General features: G+C 34.0%; 2 protein-coding genes across 4 annotated transcripts; one reads left to right on the top strand and one right to left on the bottom strand.

Annotated features, from left to right (window-relative positions):
* Positions 1–5,675: 5,675 nt before the first annotated feature.
* Positions 5,676–7,415, bottom strand: LOC117930606 (protein FAR1-RELATED SEQUENCE 5-like). The gene is made up of 3 exons (XM_034851241.1): positions 7,142–7,415; positions 5,758–6,905; positions 5,676–5,699 (listed from the first exon to the last, which is right to left on the bottom strand). Exons 1-3 carry the CDS (start codon positions 7,413–7,415, stop codon positions 5,676–5,678), a joined length of 1,446 nt encoding a protein of 481 aa, XP_034707132.1.
* Positions 7,416–10,056: 2,641 nt separating this feature from the next.
* On the top strand, positions 10,057–16,493 carry LOC117929772 (kinesin-like protein KIN-14S). 3 transcript variants are annotated; one of them, XM_034850173.1, is made up of 12 exons: positions 10,057–10,218; positions 10,543–10,685; positions 11,878–12,009; positions 12,300–12,396; positions 12,487–12,783; positions 12,870–13,149; positions 13,911–14,072; positions 14,317–14,532; positions 14,659–14,696; positions 15,048–15,211; positions 15,296–15,367; positions 15,574–16,493. In XM_034850173.1, exons 3-12 carry the CDS (start codon positions 11,905–11,907, stop codon positions 16,393–16,395), a joined length of 2,253 nt encoding a protein of 750 aa, XP_034706064.1. In that variant the 5' UTR covers positions 10,057–10,218; positions 10,543–10,685; positions 11,878–11,904; the 3' UTR covers positions 16,396–16,493. The 3 variants fall into 3 exon arrangements, with proteins under 3 accessions (XP_034706064.1, XP_034706065.1, XP_034706066.1); XM_034850174.1 differs by lacking the exons at positions 10,057–10,218; positions 10,543–10,685 and adding an exon at positions 11,315–11,473; XM_034850175.1 differs by lacking the exons at positions 10,057–10,218; positions 10,543–10,685 and adding an exon at positions 11,489–11,713.
* The last annotated feature ends 1,250 nt before the right edge of the window (positions 16,494–17,743 follow it).

Genomic DNA, 17,743 nt, shown 5'->3' with positions numbered 1-17,743 from the left:
GATTAGTTTTTCTTCTATTTATTACATTTTTTTATGTTTTGTACATAACATGTAAATAATTTGATATGTCAGACATGACATGTATATTTATCTTGTTGATGTGGCATCTCTCACAAAAAAATTCTTTAGCTCGCATAACGTTGTTAAGTTGTATGCAAGATGATCTTATGATTGAGTATGAGGTATATCAAGCTTCTCATGAAATGTGGGAAGCGTTAAAAGAAAAGTATGGTGGACTTTCAGCTACGAAGCTTAGAGGACTTGTAATGAAATTTGGAAATTACAAAATGCGACTAAACCATACAATGAAACAAGATCCTAAGGAGATGAAAAAAAATGATAAAAGAGCTTAAAACATTTGGACATTATTATATTTAAAAAAATTATAAATTAATTGATATAATTTTAAAAAATGCCTTTTTGCTATGCTATGTAAAAAAGATAAGATAAAATATATAAAAAATTTAAAGTAAATAAATTATTTTTATTTGATAATTTAAATTTATTTTAATTAGTTTAACTCATCGATCTAATGATTAAATAATGATTAATATTTTTAGAAAAAAACTCCATTTTGTTACAAATATTTTCAAACTTATTGTTGTCAAATTCAAAACTTAATTCTTATCGGTATGCTCACTATGTTGCAGGCTACATAGTTGCTTAATATAAGTGGAGTTTATCTTATTTTGAGCAGTCTTACTGCATCTTGACTTAGAAAGCCAAATATGTAAGATTTTATATTTGTCACTTAATTATTTGAATATAGTACATAGTTTTAATTAGTTGTAAATTACATTCATAATGTTGTGTTTTAAACAGGAGCAAACAATCATTTGAGGAGAATGATCCCCCTTCAAACCCAAAACTTCCTATGGGTTCATGGCTTTATTATTTGTAAGAATATATATACATATATAGTTAATTCATTTTGGATATTTATTCATATGTTGAAAATATAATCATTTTTATATGATGTTTTTTGCAGTCAAAAACAAGTACTCGCAAGAAAAAAATATAACAAGGAATTGATAATAAATCATGATGTAAGAAAAGAAATGAATATTTGCATAACATGTTTTTTAGTCAACTTTTATACTCTATATGATAACTAACTAATTTAATATTACAGTTGCGAAAAGAGATTGGGAAAAAATGGCAATCCCTTTCAAATGGAGAAAAAAGAGAGTTCTTAGAGAAGTCTAAAAAATTCCCTCATAAATATATAAAACAAAAGGGTCGAAACTCAAAAAATGCATCAAAGGTAAGAAATTCGAAATTATGTTTTTAAATTATGATAATATTTCTTTCAATTTAAAATATATATGCTTATGTATATTAATGACTTCCAGTCATATCTTCACACGCGTTGTTCGCCTAATCGGGTGTATAAACTACTTCAACACTTTCAACCTAATCAAAAGGTCGTCATACAAGAAATAGGGTTTGGAGGTATTTTAGGATTGCGATGTACTAAACTTGATCATAGTTTATGTCATTGGTTGGTAGAGAATTTTGACACTCTTTCATGCACATTAAGTGTGCATAACACTTCCATTAAATTATCCCCAATGGATGTTGAGTTAATTTTGGGCTTGAAGGCTAAGGGAGTGGAGGTAGATATAGAGAGATGCACAAGTAAACAAAATGATTTATACAACATGTATTGTGATGGGAAGGGAAAATTGCCATTGTTGATGTTAGAAAACCAAATACAGCAAGAAAAGAAATGTGGAGATGAATTTAAAATTCGTTTTGTATTATTTGTTTTGGGTGCCTTGTTATGTCCAACGATGAAAGTTAGTGTCAAGCCTTCCTTCCTCCATCTCCTTCAAGACACCGCATCAATAAAAAAGATAAATTGGGCTCAAATAGTATTCTTCTTCCTTGTACGAGACATAAACTACTTTAAATCCAAGAAACGAAGCAGTGGGATTTCTGGATGTTTATTTTTTCTAATGGTAATACACTTTTAACAAAGTTGATATATTATGATATTTTTAACAATAATAGATTTGTGATATATTCAACTCTATAATTATTTTGGAATTTATTTCTTACAGATTTTCTACCTAGACCACATTTCCACAAAGAAGGGTATGAACTTACGTTTTAATGCATATAGCCCTCGTATAAATGAATGGGGAGATGATGAGGTTTCTAGGATGAAACGTAAAATCAAAACACTTGGAGGTTATGATGATCCAAAGGTAAGATACATTTACTAACTGAAAAGCTTATTTGTTTATGTGATGTTGCAATTATAATAAAGTTTATGGATAAATTATAGGTCACGATATGGATTATAAAAATTGGGCAAAGTGTGGATATAGAGCAAAATAATGGTGTGGAAAATGAAAATGATGAAAAAATGAAGGTGGTTGAGAAAGATGAGAGAACAAGTGATCATAAAGATAATGATATGAGAAATGTAGAAGATGGTGATAAACAAGATGCAAAAGTTCATGAACAACAAGAAGAAGGGCATAAGGTACTTTTTCATACTATATTTATATACATTAGTTTATTCATCTCAAACTTTTTTTTTTCATGATATTGGAAAATTTTATTTGTTACTAGGTTGAAGAAAAAAGTTTGATGGGTATGGAGGAAGCTTTTGAGAAGTTGAAAAAATTTGTGCTACAAACAAATGTTTCTAATATGGATGAAAGTTGTAAAGAATCAACTTTTAGAGAATTTGAAGAAAAATATATGGAATTGAAACGTTTGTTTTTTCCTATGAGCAATGTTGTCGTAGAAGAGAGATTGAGTGAGAATGACTCATGTGGTGACATGGAGTTACATGTTTCTCCCATTGTCAACAATCAATGTCACGATGAAAAGGTATTTGCATATTATGAAGACCTAGTTTTTTACAAAGTTCTATATATATATATATATATATACTAATGTTCAAATACATGATAGGTTAATGTTGATGTTCCATATGTTGAAAAACAAGAAGAATAACTAAGTTCATTGGTGGTGCTCCCACGTCAATTGAAGAAAACACGATCAACAATGGAACGCAAGCCTAGTAAATTCAAGGTGTCACCCTACATTCATCAATCCAATAAGATGCCAAAGCCTAAGAGATTCCCAAGCATAGTTGTTGGATCACAAAATGTATTAGAGGTAATATGTTACTTCATTGATGTAGTATTTTTTAAATACTTAATAATATAGTGAACGATAACTAATGCTTGTTAGAGATGTTTTCAATATAGATAATCCCCATGTCCATTTTGCCAAACGTGGAGGATTCACATTCCTTGAGTACACTTGAGTCTCTAGTTGTTGCTTATGTGTTTGATGTTTCATTGGACAAAAGGTGTGTAAACCAATTATTTGACTATTCTTTATGTATGTCATGTTTTAAAAGTTATACTTATTAAATATCTTATATTTTGCAGTGAACTTCTTGTTAATTTTCAATATGAGCATGCAAGTCAAGCAGACTTCTTGATTTTAGGGTCTAGACAAGAATTACTCGATGTGGTGAGTAATACAAGGATAAACCCAATTCTTATTAATTCTATTACATAATTAACATTGTTAACTTTTTTGTGTTTCATTTTTAGATCATAAATGTATTTGCATGCAAACTTAATAGTTTTGAGAACAAATTCAAAGGAATACGGCCTACCAGATGCTACTTACCCACCACATTTGCGGTATGTTCATCCATTATATTTCTTATTAAAGAAAAAAAATAAACCTAATAAATATTGTGATATATATATGTTTTTTTTTTTTTTTTTGCATAGCAAATAATCTTACATGGTGGTAGAAAATTGGCAACTGCTACCAAGATGTTCACACATATTATCAAACACATGGATGAAATGAATGATTGCAATAAGGTACATATTTGAAGTTGGATTCATATCATAGTTGTAAATAATTATCAATGCTAAAATGTGTGTTTTGTTTAGATATACATCCCGATGCACGATACATGTCCGGATCATTGGTATTTGTGTGTTATAAATCTTCATCAACATAATATTTATATATTGGATTCATTACCATCAATAGAAAGGGATGACATGCGAACTTCATCTGTGAGAACTATGGTATGTCTTATATTTTAATGAATTTTATTACTTTTTAATGCTAGTTGTTAAATAGCATGTTTATTTTGCTAAAAGATATAACGATATGAATATTAGGTTGAAGAGTGTGCACATTTTTTTAATCTCAATGGGCATCTAAAGAATTTATCAAGTGTTCCCATTGAAAGACCTACATGGGTAGATGTGCAAGCCAATGGGTAAGCAAGCATAATTGTTTCTTCAAATATAATGTGTTCAAGATAATATTTCTATGTACTAACTAGATAAATGTTTACTCATTTTATTTGTTAGGTGGGATTGTGGAGTCCATGTCATTAATCATATGCGAAGATCCGATTTCATGGACTCAAGTTCAACCCCTTCCCATTGGGACTCTACAGCTATAAGACACAAATTGGCAATCGAATTACTTCTTGATGATGAAAATAGTGAGAAAGTTATAATATTAGATAAAGTTCAGAATCATGCAAAAATAAAGAGAAAAAGAGTATAGAATACAATCAAGAGTTGATTTTTTTTTTTGTACATAATTTTTTGCATTGTAGTACAACTCATTGGTTATGATATGTAGAACTTTTTCCCGAAATTCCGGATGTAAAGTGGTTCATGGTGACCTACATTGAAAATAGTTACAGTTATACATAATATTTTGAAAGAAAATCCATATGATTAAATACTAAATGTTAAGGAACTTCTGTCAATATATAGATATATGATATGTGGTGTAAATAATTTGTTCTATGACTCTTACTTGGTTTGTGAAGTAATTTGGTGGATGTAACCCGAGCCATGAATCATTTAAGCTTGTTTCTGGACCATTCTGAAATGTGTCAAGTGTTGTCTGTAATATGATTTAATTTTTCAATTACTTTAATAAGTAATATTTTTCACATCATAATAAAAATTACTTAAAAAATGTTAAACTTACATTTTGAGAAAATTCATTTGTCCCGTGTCTTGATCCACCTTCCATGTTGTGATTTAGTAATGAAGGCATGTCCCCTTGTATTAATATAAAGAATTCAATTTTTTATTTCAACCAATTTAACCAAATAAAAATAACTATAAAGTGAATAATTAATGAATTTAGTGAATGTGTGTTTGAACATACCATATCTTCAATTGAATCTTCAATGTTGATAAATGCATTGTGAGTGTTGACGAACTCTAGGCATTTTCGAACAGTGTGTCCTACTTTCTTACATTTCCCACAATGCCTTGGTTTCTTAAATTTGTCTTTTAAGTTACCCGGATTACCTTTCGTCTTCACAATGATAGGATCTCGAACATGGTGTTTTGTAGCTTTCAAATCTTCTCGTTCACTTTCTTCCATTGCATTTTTACAAAGTTCTTCCATTTGACAAGTGAGTCTTTGTATTTCACATCTAGCCTCTTTAAAAGCTTTTTCCGATTGAGATGCAAAATAAGACATCCGTGAGCACATAGAGCTGAGTGCACCATATCGTATGATGTTAGTCGCATCACCTTGACTTTCATTATCATGATGAACTTGGACCGTTTCCTTTGCTAACTTAGACCACCTTTTCATAATACAAGTCTCAGGTATTTCTTCAAGGTGTTCTATCTTCATTACAACAATCATGTGGGGACATGGAAAACCAACTGATTCAAACATCATACAAGTACATTTCATAGACCGATCACTATTACCATAACATACTTTCCAAATCTTGTCAGGGCTTCTAAACTTGGTCAATGTATGGACACGATAACCTTCATGATTTTCTGTACTGATAGGGAAAAACAATTCTGCATTCTTCATCTCATCCCTAAATTTTAGAAAAGATTGCCTTGTGAAGACAGTCCCTGCATATTTCTCAAGTGCATAGAGTTTGGTTGTTAGAAGAGCTGAAGAATGGTGTGTCTCAAACTCTGCCTTTGCCTCATTATGACGAATACGTGAGAGTGCTCTATCAAAATGCTTGACAAACTCAAACAGCTTCAAATGAGTTTTAAGGAAACGATTCAAGTATGCATTCATGCTCTCACACCTTTGTGTGTTTTTCATACCAGCAAAGAAATGCCCCCTTAAATAAGCCTCTGCCCATCTAGAACGCTTAGCATATATATCTGTCACCCACTTATGTCCGTGAAGATTAAACATTTCCAACATGTCATTCCATGCACATTCAAATTCTTCAACGGTGCCTTCCATGAACATGCACTTAGAAAAATAATTAGTAAAATCTTTGACATGGACATTAGTGAATGCATTGCGTTGAATATGCCAAGCACATAATCGATGACAAGAGTCTGGAAATATCCTCTTGATGGCTTTACGCATTGCTTTATCCCCATCAGTAATAACAAAAAGAGGCTTCTTGTTATTCATTGCATCCAAAAAAGTCTCCAAGACCCAAGTATAAGTGCTAACACTCTCATCTACCAATAATACACATCCAAACACTATAGTTTGATGGTGATGGTTAATGCCAACTAGTATGACCAACGGTTTTTTATAAGCATTAGTCCGATAAGTTGTATCAAATGCTAACACATCTCCAAAACAATTGTAATCCAATTTACTAGTAGAATCTGCCAAAAATAGGTTTGCTAGACGGTTGTCTTCATCAACATTGTATTTGTAATAAAATGATGGATCCATTTCAGACTTTCCACACAAATACGCCAGAGCACCCTCTGCATCACCATCTCTTAGATGAACTCTACGATCAACATCAACATGGTTATATAGATTTTTTTTTGTGAAGCCAACATTGTTATATCCACCTGATTGTTGCACCATGTAATCCATAATTTGGCTAGTTCCCATGTCAACACCTCGCATTGCATTCAATTGAGCTTTATCTGCATTTTTAATGACCCTATGAGATCGAAGGAATTGGACATTTTTTGTTCCACCAAAGGATGATTATGATCAGCCATAAACTCTTTCACAACCCACTTGTTCATTTGTTTATTAAACCCAATCTGAATTGTTGTCTCACAACCAACTCGAGTTACTGCCTTAGGTTCTCGTTTTCGATTTTCATTCTCTAAACACACTCTATGTCGATATCCTTCTTTCGAACAAACCCACTTACAAGATACTATATTTGGATTTTTATCTCGTTTCACATCATCCTTTCTAAGACTAAATCCGATAACTTTAGCAAATAAATTATCAAATTCTTCTGTCTCCTCTACTGAGCTAAACTCCATCTTCCATACATCTTCAACATTTAAATCATTAAAAATCTTGTCCGAAACTAGAATGGCCTCTTCATCAAACTCAGTTTTAACAATGCTATCATATTGGTAATCAAAGTCTTCATCGTTCAAATCAATGATAAATTCCTTTCCTTTGCCTTTGTCCATCGTATCTATGAAGAAACTGAAATATAAAAGATAGAGTAGTTAGAAAATTACATTATCTAGTTTGTATCCTCTCTTAAAAAGTTCGTACCCACTCTTAGAAAGTTCGTACCCTCTCTTAGAAATTTCATACCCGGTTTTAGAAAGTTCGTACCCTCTCTTAGAAAGTTCGTACCCACTCTTAGAAAGTTCATACCCTTTCTTAGAAAGTTCGTACCCTCTCTTAGAAAGTTCGTACCCGGTCTTAGAAAGTTCGTACCCTCCTTTAGAAAGTTCGTACCCTCTCTTAGAAAGTTCATACCCACTCTTAAAAAGTTCGTACCCACTCTTAGAAATTTCGTACCCTCTCTTAGAAATTTTGTACCCTCTCTTAGAAAGTTCGCACCCTCTCTTAGAAAGTTCGTACCCATTCTTAGAAAGTTCGTACACTCTCTTAGAAATTTCGTACCCTCTCTTAGAAAGTTTGTACCCTCTCTTAGAAATTTCATACTCGATCTTAGAAAGTTTGTATCCTCTCTTGGAAAGTTCGTACCCTGTCTTAGAAAGTTCGTACCCTCTCTTAGAAAGTTCGTACCCACTCTTAGAAAGTTCGTACCCTCTCTTAGAAAATTCGTACCCGGTCTTAGAAAGTCTGTACCCTCTCTTAAAAAGTTTGTACACAATCTTAGAAAGTTCGTACCTTCTCTTAGAAAGTTCGTACCCTCTCTTAGAAAGTTCGTACCCTCTCTTAGAAAGTTCGTACCCGGTCTTAGAAAGTTCGTACCCTGTCTTAGAAAGTTCATACCCACTCTTAGAAAGTTCGTACCCTCTCTTAGAAATTTTGTACCCATTATTAGAAAGTTCGTACCCTCTCTTAGAAATTTCGTACCCTTTCTTAGAAAGTTCGTACCCTCTCTTAGAAAGTTCGTACCCTCTCTTAGAAAGTTTCACATTTCGTTTTTTATGATGGTTTGTGCAGGTGAGACTGAATGAACTAATTCTCATGGAGTCGAAATGTGCAAAGAAAGTTCGTACCCACTCTTAGAAATTTCGTACCCTTTCTTAGAAAGTTCATACCCTCTCTTAGAAAGTTCGTACCCTCTCTTAGAAATTTAGTACCCTTTCTTAGAAAGTTCGTACCCTCTCTTAGAAAGTTCATACCCTCTCTTAGAAAGTTCGTACCATCTTTTAGAAAGTTCGTACCCTCTCTTAAAAAGTTCGTACCCTCTCTTAGAAAGTTTGTACCCTCCCTTAGAAAGTTCGTACCCGGTCTTAGAAAGTTCGTACCCTATCTTAGAAAGTTCGTATCCACTCTTAGAAAGTTCGTACCCTCTCTTAGAAAGTTTGTACCCGGTCTTAGAAAGTTCGTACCCTCTCTTAGAAAGTTCGTACCCGGTCTTAGAAAGTTCGTACCCTCTCTTAGAAAGTTTGTACCCACTCTTAGAAAGTTCGTACCATCTCTTACAAAGTTCATACCCTCTCTTACAAAATATTGATAACAATTTCATAACAAATTACTAAATGCTCTCAATTTGATTAAAAATAACTCAGAAAAAAAAATTAAAAAATCTAGATATTATAAATCATTACATATTTAAATGTCATTTAACATGACATTTATACCTACAATAGTTATATGTAAATGGAAAAAAAATAAATCAAATGTTACCTTTTAACACTTGTAATCACTTGACATCCTTCAAGACATATAAAGCTTCATCTTCAAATTTAATCTATGAACAAAAAAAAAAATTATATAAAAATATTAATAACAATTTGATAACAAAATTTTATAATAAACTCATAAAAAATTCTAAAATCGTTATTTAACATCACATTTCTTCCTACAACAATTATATTTGGATAAAAAAATATCAAAAATTACCTTTGACACTTGTAATCGCTTGAAATCCTTCATCTTCTTCATATAATACAAATTTTAAATTTTCTCTCTCAAAAAGTTTTGAACTTGATATTGAAATTTGATTCACCAAAATACATCTTACATATTTTGTAATTTGGTAGTTGAAATTATTTAATTTTCATATTAAATTACTATCCTTTTTTTATATATGAATAATGAGAGTATAAGAGTAGTAGGTAAGATTTTCTTTTTCTTAGATAGAGTTAGGTAATGCATTAAATAACAAATTATATTTGATATTTAATAATAAATTATAAAAAAGTTGTAATATTTAGATATATATGAAATGCATGTTCGATTATTTCTCACCAACAAGTCATCTTTACGGGTTTGATAAGTTTTTATAAATTTTTTAATGATATGTACTTTACACATGTCATATTTTTATTGGGGTCAAATGTGGGTAGGTACCCCCAAAATGAAGAGTGGATATCATAAAACAACCTTAAGATTTGAGGTCTTCAGAAGGGTAAGATTTTTCAAATTAATCTACATCTCGACCACACTATGCACGCCACGTGTCTGATGAGAGGATCATACGGCGGTGAATCAATGGCTATTGGCTCTCATCACTTGGGTCTCACTTCCCTCTAAATTTTTTTTTGAAAACTAGCCGTTTGGATGAGGCGAATGGTGGGATAGAATCTAACGTTTTGACTTTGACTTTCACTTCCAGTTTGGTTCTAGAGAAAGAGACAGAAAAAGAAAACGCAAATAATTTAGAGAGAGAAACTGCGTATTTTAGAGAGACAAAGTGATGAATGTTGTGTTGAGAGTTTGAGACCAACCATTTGTGAATTGTTTTCTCTGGGGAAAAAAGAAATGGTTGCAAGAACCCCGCCAAAGCAGAAGAAAATTGATGCCCCTCTCAACCCCATTCTTCTCAGAGAACCTGTAAAGAAGGTGGCTACTTCATGCCTTTTCCTAGGAACCTTTTTCCGTCTCTTCTGTTTGGTTGCTGAGAAAAATTGCAGAACAGGAAAGAAAAAAGTTCGTGGTTTTTGAATCTTTCGTTTTTGATGTTCAATGGTTGTACTGGGTTGGATGTTTCTATAATTTTGAGCATTTCTCATTAATGGGGTTTGAGCAACTGTCGTCCAGTGCACTGCCTTCTCTGGGGCATTCTTGCCTTAATTTTCTCAGCAACCAAACGGAGATTTGCATTCAGATCTCTCTCTCCCCAACTTCTGGGTCTGTGGTTTTATGTTTTTTCTGGGTGAAATTCAGGTGGATCAATGCATGGCTCGATTACAAGAGCTTCAGTACACAGTTGCAGGTGGAACAAAGGTCGTATCTGGGGAGACACTAAGCCCTCGGAGTACCAGAGGCTACCTCAGAACGAGTCTCAGATGCAAGCAAGAGTCTCTTAGGTATCTCTCACCACTTCTCTCAGTTTCTTCCCTTTTCCCTCCACTGTTTGGTTCCTGGGAAAATGAATCTTATATTATATATCAGTTCATTTACCTACCTTTTCCCCTCAACCAAACAGAACCATACGTTCCACTACAAAGTCAGTGCTTCTTGTTTATTTTTCTCAGTCAGTTTGTATCATTCAAATGGGGTTTTGGAGGACAACAGATGCTGCCCGGAGAAAATTGCCAACTAACTCGATGTCAATAGGCATGGGATTCTAAATTTTACTCCTCTAGTTTTCCACATTTTCTCCTCAGCCAAACAGACCTTTTTTTTCTCGTTTTTTTTTTTTTTTTGTCTAGAGTTCCTCCCATTTATACTTTGTGGATTAGTGATCAATTGTTTCATATGAATTAATAATAATAATAATAATAATAATAATAATAATAATAATAATATAATAGCAATTTTTCCAAACATTAGGTGACGTGGCATCCTAATTTAGGTGGCGTGGCATCCCCAATTTAGAAACAATATGAAATTACCGTATCCAATGAAAATTTTCCAAAAAAAGGCTCCTAAGTTTAGAGCCGTTGGCGCAATCTCTCCCGGTCCAACAGCCCACATTCATTTAATTCAAACTTATAAACCCTATGTGACCGTTGAGGAATCCACTGTCTTCTCTGTTTTTCCTCTTCATCAATTCCTTTCTCTCTTCCTCCTACTATTCGACCTGCAAAACGTCGTCGTTTTTTCCGATCGCATTGCTCTCTGATCACACGGCTTTGTTCAATTTCTGAATAAGGTTTCTGCTTTTAAGTTTTTGTTTTTCTTTCTTTGATTTAAGAAGCATGAACCCTAGAAACGGTAATTGTTTTGGTCTTCTTGGATTTTTGAGTTCGAGAAGATGTTTGGGTGTCTGCCGTCTTGAGTTCTTGAGTAGTTTGTTCTTTCATTTGGTTGTTTTGAGCACTGTTTGGATGCTGAGAATGTGGAGGAGACATCCGAGGAACTTAATTTTTTGGGTTCAGGAAGTTGAGAAAAGGTCGGTTTTAGTCAGTCAGGTGGTTGTGTTGGGTGCAGTTGAGTGGTCGTTTTTGTTTTATTGGGTCTTAACTCTGAAGTGATGAGAATTTGAAATTCTAGTTTGTTGTTTTTGGGGTTCTGTGATGTGTGTGTGTTGATCAAGGGTTTTGGATGTTGCTCCAGGAAAAAGTTGAACCAAATTGGGACAAGATGGATGAGAATGATGTTTCCATGGAAATCCAAGAAATTTCTTTGGATCACAACCAGAGACTTCCGGTTTCTCAGAAAATTGATGAGTTCAGCACCGAGACTCAGGTACGGTTTTGGTAATTATAGCCTAACCATAATCTTTAGATGCTGAGAAAGCTCAGGTTAGGGCGACCTAAAAGAAAATTTTGAATCTTTATATTTTACATAATTTAGGCTTGTCAAAAAATATGAACACATCTTAAGTAAGCGGAGGAGTAATGCAAAATTGAAGATTCAGAATTTTACTTATCTTTTCCTGCCTTTTCTTAGCAACCAATCAGAGCCTTGGACGTTTTGTCTCATAAGAAAGTTCATCTTCATTTATTTGTCATCGACTTTGAATCTTCATGTGACAGAATTTGAAGGTGCACACAATTTTATGTAATGAAGTGAAGAACATTAATGCAGATTCCATTCCTGGCCCTGAAGTTTATGATGCCCTTCTGTTTCTCGGTATGTCGTCTTCACTAACTACTACTGATATCTATATCCTTCTTGTAGGGGGGTTTTGATTGGTTTGTTACTTGCTTTATTTGATTTTAGGTATTGAGTATGAAACTTTGAAGAAGAAATATTTGGAAGAGAGTGAGCTTCTGAAGAAGAAGTACCTTGAAGAGTGCTTGGAACGGCAGCGGCTGAACAATGAAGTTATTGAACTCAAAGGCAACATCAGGGTCTTCTGCAGATGTAGACCCTTAAATCAAGCTGAAATTGCTAATGGATCTACTTCTATAGTTGGCTTTGACTCATGTAGAGAAAATGAGCTTCAAATCATTTGCTCTGATTCTTCAAAGAAGCAATTTAAGTTTGACCATGTGTTCAGGCCTGGGAGTGACCAAGGTAACCTGAACAGTCTCATATTTGATTTTGTTAATGGGTCTTGCACTGTTTACTAGTTTTTAATTCTGGGTTTGTTAAATATGCAGAGGCTGTTTTTGCACAAACTTCACCAATTGTGACTTCTGTGCTGGATGGATACAATGTCTGTATATTTGCCTATGGACAAACTGGAACTGGAAAGACCTTTACAATGGAAGGAACTCCTAAAAATAGGGGAGTCAACTACAGGACTGTGGAGGAGTTGTTCCGAATTTCAAGGGAGCGAAGCAAGATAATAAATTATGAATTGTTTGTTAGCATGTTGGAGGTTTACAATGAGAAGATCAGAGACCTTTTGGTAGAAAAATCCAACCAGCCTCCTAAGAAGTAGGTCCCCTGAACTGAATTCTTTACTATTGCTGTACCATTTCAAGTATGGTATTCTGTCAAACATGCAACTTATACAAATATTCTGATTCTGATAACAAGTGGAAAAACCGAATGGTTTATTTTACCAATAGAAAAAATAAAAAATAATAAAAAAGAGAGAACCATGATCATAAGCAAGATTAAGTAGTGTCATGCTTATGGAAAAATTTTTGAAACAGAATTTATTTTCTATTGAGAGCTTACATGTAGATTGGATGATAGAATGCACTGTAGTTGTGTAGTTCTCACTTTGCAACTTGCACGAACATTACACTTTTTCCTGTGTAAAATGATCTTTGAATTTTGGACCAAAAAAAGATACTGCAAACAAAGAGAAATACTTCATTTATTGGTGATCATATTCATTAATAAGCACAGCATAAGTAGCTCTGGATTAGTTGGCCTATGTGTACATATATTTGCTTCACTCAAAACCTAGAAAAGTTGAACTTCAGTTGAATCTCCCATATTGATGGCCTAGTGAGCTTACAAACAGAGCATATTTAAAGCAACTTGTTACACACTGGAAATTCAATCAAATTTGGGCTTGGCTTGTTGGGTTTTGTTCTAGTGTTTCAATTAGTTGTGGTTTTTTTCAGTAACAAACAACAAAACTCAGTTATTGAATTAAGTTTTGAGGTCATATTTGGTCCTAACCATTATGCATTGTTGAATTTTATCTTAAATAGATCTAAATAGAATGTGTTATGTGGATCTAGGTTGGAGGTCAAACAAGCAGCAGAAGGAATCCAAGAAGTCCCAGGACTAGTTGAAGCCCGTGTTTATGGCACAGATGAAGTGTGGGGACTGCTTCAATCTGGAAGCCGAAATAGATCTGTTGGATCCACTATTGCTAATGAGCTCAGCAGCCGCTCTCACTGGTAATTTGCTGCCCTCCGAATAATTTATTTATATATGACTATATGAGTCAGCTAACCATGGATTTCTTCTGGTTGACAAATTAGATAATGTGTTATATTCATTCGTGAACATACATAACCAAAATCAAGGCAGTTCATTAATTTTGTGGTTCATAGTATGTTAAAAACTATATTTGATGATATTATGAGGTTGGCCAAAATATCCCTTTTATTGTGGTATGATCAAATAATCTTGTGTGTGCAGCTTGTTGAGAGTGACTGTTAAGGGGGAGAATTTAGTGAATGGGGAGAGGACAAGTAGCCACCTCTGGCTAGTGGACTTGGCTGGAAGTGAGCGGGTGGGGAGGATTGAAGCTGAAGGTGAAAGGTTGAAGGAATCTCAATTTATAAATAAATCGCTCTCAGCACTAGGTGATGTTATCTCTGCCCTTGCATCTAAAACAGCTCACATTCCTTACAGGCACATCTCTCTCTCTCTCTCTCTCTCTCTCTCTCTCTCTCTCTCCCTCTCTCTCTCTCATTGCTGTGTGAATTTATTCTTCTTTTATTTTACTAAATATGTTTTATTTCATCTCTCCAAATCCAGGAACTCCAAGCTCACTCATATTCTACAAAGCTCTCTAGGTGAGTCTCCTGTCTTTGTATTTTAACATTTTATTTCATTTGGAAACAATCCTTTATAGCTGGATTTCCTGTCCTGCAAATTGTCTAGCTCCTGATTACAATGTGCCACTCCACTGCACTTACTTGAAGTGCAGTGGTGGTCATTATGAACACATGAGTGATTTGTTAATTGCCTTGAGCCATATTTTACTTTATGCATCTTGGTATGCTGGGATTTGTAACTGCAGCAAATTCCAAGGTTTAGCTGCAGGCAACCCAAGTCCAAATTTTTTGTAGCCATAAAGCATAAGTTAAATGTTATATTCCTTTTTCTCAAATAAAGAAAAACACTAACCAAAACTTAAAATACAGGAGGGGATTGCAAAACCCTAATGTTTGCCCAGATCAGCCCAAGTGCTGCAGACTTAGGAGAGACCCTTTGCTCACTGAACTTTGCCAGCAGAGTCCGGGGAATTGGGTGTGGTCCTGTTCGTAAACAGGCCGATCTCAGCGAGCTTTTCAAGTATAAGCAACTGGTATGTGAACGTTAAGAATAAAGCTTTTCCAAAACAATTCTTTCAGTTTCAGGTTGGCTGAACTTAGGTTTGATTTACAAACAGGCAGAAAAGCTAAAGCTCGAAGAAAAGGAAACCAAAAAATTACAGGATATCTGCAGAAGTCTTCAAGATAAGGTAATTATCATCACTTAGTGTGTGATTTTTGACTTCGATCAAATAATTAAATAATATTGGACTAATTCTTTGACCTTTGGAGGAGGTTGATATTCTATCCAAATCACCTGAAGTGGCATCTGATTAGTTTTTGTCAGCTTTTGTCAGCTTTTGATTAGTTTTCATGCCAATGAAACAGATAAATGATTGCAAATTTTTCTCAACAGGTTCGGGTCCTTGAAAATCAATTAGCAGTGGAAAGGAAAACCAGATTAAAACAACCCCTGAAAACCATTGCAGAGAAGAAGCCGCCTTTGGGTCCTTCAAAGCTGAAGATGCCTCTGAAAGAAATATCTAATTTCTTGCCCCCACCATCTCCAATCCCACCCCACAAAACCATGAGTTACTCTTCCATCCTTCCTGCTTCAACAGATAACAAAGAAAACATGCTCAGACCATCAGCTGCAGCAACCAAAACAAAATCCCTTTTGCAACCAAGACGGACCATAGCGAAGAACAAGCCATCTTTGGGTCCTTCAAAACTGAGGATGATGCCTGTCAGAAGAATTTCCTATCTCTTGCCCCCACCATCTCCAATCCTTCCAGCTTCAACAGATGACAGAGGAAACATGCCCAGACCAACAGCTGCAGCAACCAACACAAAATCCTTTTTGCAACCAAGACGGACCTCCATTTCTCTCAGACTTCCTCAAACATCAACAGCACAGGTTCTTCAGCCCAAGAGACGGGTCTCAATTGAAACCCTTCTCCCTGAATTTAACTCACACATGATCACACCCCTTACCGCTGAACTAAAGAGTAGAGGTGCAATGGGCAGTCAGTCCTTTGTGAGGAACCCATATAGGATACAGCGTATATCAAGGATTTTCTCTCCACTGCCAGGGTCGAGGACAGCATCAGGTGCAACAGTGCAGGCAACACCAACTGCCATGAGGAGCTGTAGTAAATTCATGGAAGCAGGTTCATTGAGGCCAAAGCTTTCCTTCGTGAGGGACCCAAAAAAATTTCTGTACTATACCCCCTATTAAAGAACTTAAACAACATCAAAATTCTGTAATATCAATATAGAACATAAGTGTATATCAAATGTTGTAGGGTCATGATGATTTTGGTTTCATTAGCTTCATGAGACTCTGGATTTTCTCTCTTGTTACAGTTTCTTAAATTCTTACTTACATTCCAACAAGAATAGCTATCTGACTACCTCAATCCACAGATATACCCAACTGATCCCTGTAGAAAAGCTACTGTAAAGTGAGAATTCCACTATCACCAAGACTTCAAAATCAAAGTCTTCAACATCTTATACTTAGATTGTAAAGTTCTAATGGACTTTCTCAACCTCTTCAGGTATACACACAACTAGAAGACTTTTTTCTAAAAATGAGTAGATGGAAAATGAATTTAATATTTTCAACCCTAAAAAGAACTTGACTCACAATAGAAATAAAGTTATGATAGATTTTGTGGTGCACGCTTATGGAAAATAATTTTAAACACCTAAAAACAAACAAAGCATCATGAACGGGTTTTGAAGCATTTAATGCTCTGTAAGTGACTATTGGAACCTTATACTTGAAAAGATTGAGAAAGCTCATTGGAATCGACGACCAAAACCTCGACCGATAGCAAACTAGCTACAGGAAGAGAAAATATTTTTATGCATCCTTAATCAGTCCTTGATCGATTGAATCAAATCAATCAAGCCAATTTTCAACTAATTCAACTGCTCGAGTTAACATCAACTAGTTGCACCCAAAAGTACATAAAAACTACTTTGAAGTTTCAACTTTCCAACAACTTTTGTAACCCTTTTAAAACCATTTTGGGTCAATTTAAAAAGAATTTGGCACAATGTTTTGAATTAAACAAAGGATTCATCCATTTTCATGATAAAACATCGTTTTTAAACTCAAGTATAGATGAAGAAATTAGTTTTGAAGTACATGAAAAAGGTTTTAAATCGAAGTGCACCATAGAATACCATCTTATAAATTTTAAGTCTTCAAAAGACCCAAATCTTCATGCCGTTAATTTTCGTTTAATGTTATTTGAGATTTCTTTAGAATTTTTCATTGAAACTTGAACTCTTCACTTAATTTAAAATGTTGATAAACTTAATTTTATTTTAAAATCATCAAAACTTAGTTAAGAAAACTCTGAAACTAACGTATACTAAGACTATTATGTTTAATTATAATCATTGTTATTATTTTGAATTTTTTAGTATTTTATTAACACAATAAAAGATATATCAATATTTTTAATCTATATCATCATCATCATTATTATTATTATTATTAGTAAAATATTATGAATAACGGTATTAGTATTATCATATTTAATATTATTATTATCATATAAATATTATCATTC

The sequence above is a fragment of the Vitis riparia genome, chromosome 14, assembly GCF_004353265.1.
Source record: "Vitis riparia cultivar Riparia Gloire de Montpellier isolate 1030 chromosome 14, EGFV_Vit.rip_1.0, whole genome shotgun sequence".
Lineage (NCBI taxonomy): Eukaryota > Viridiplantae > Streptophyta > Magnoliopsida > Vitales > Vitaceae > Vitis > Vitis riparia.
This window is presented reverse-complemented; position numbering and strand designations above follow the sequence as displayed.

Excerpts from the sequence above, each read along its gene's own strand:
- LOC117930606 (XM_034851241.1), bottom strand. The coding sequence starts at position 7,415 with ATGGACAAAGGCAAAGGAAAGGAATTTATCATTGATTTGAACGATGAA. Across the intron at positions 6,906-7,141 it reads AAATCCAAATATAGTATCTT|ATAAAGCTCAATTGAATGCA; the intron begins GTAAGTGGGTTT and ends TTAAAAATGCAG. Across the intron at positions 5,700-5,757 it reads GCCCTGACAAGATTTGGAAA|TTGGTTTTCCATGTCCCCAC; the intron begins GTATGTTATGGT and ends TGTTTGAATCAG.
- LOC117929772 (XM_034850173.1), top strand. The coding sequence starts at position 11,905 with ATGGATGAGAATGATGTTTCCATGGAAATCCAAGAAATTTCTTTGGAT. Across the intron at positions 12,010-12,299 it reads AGTTCAGCACCGAGACTCAG|AATTTGAAGGTGCACACAAT; the intron begins GTACGGTTTTGG and ends TTCATGTGACAG. Across the intron at positions 13,150-13,910 it reads TCCAACCAGCCTCCTAAGAA|GTTGGAGGTCAAACAAGCAG; the intron begins GTAGGTCCCCTG and ends ATGTGGATCTAG.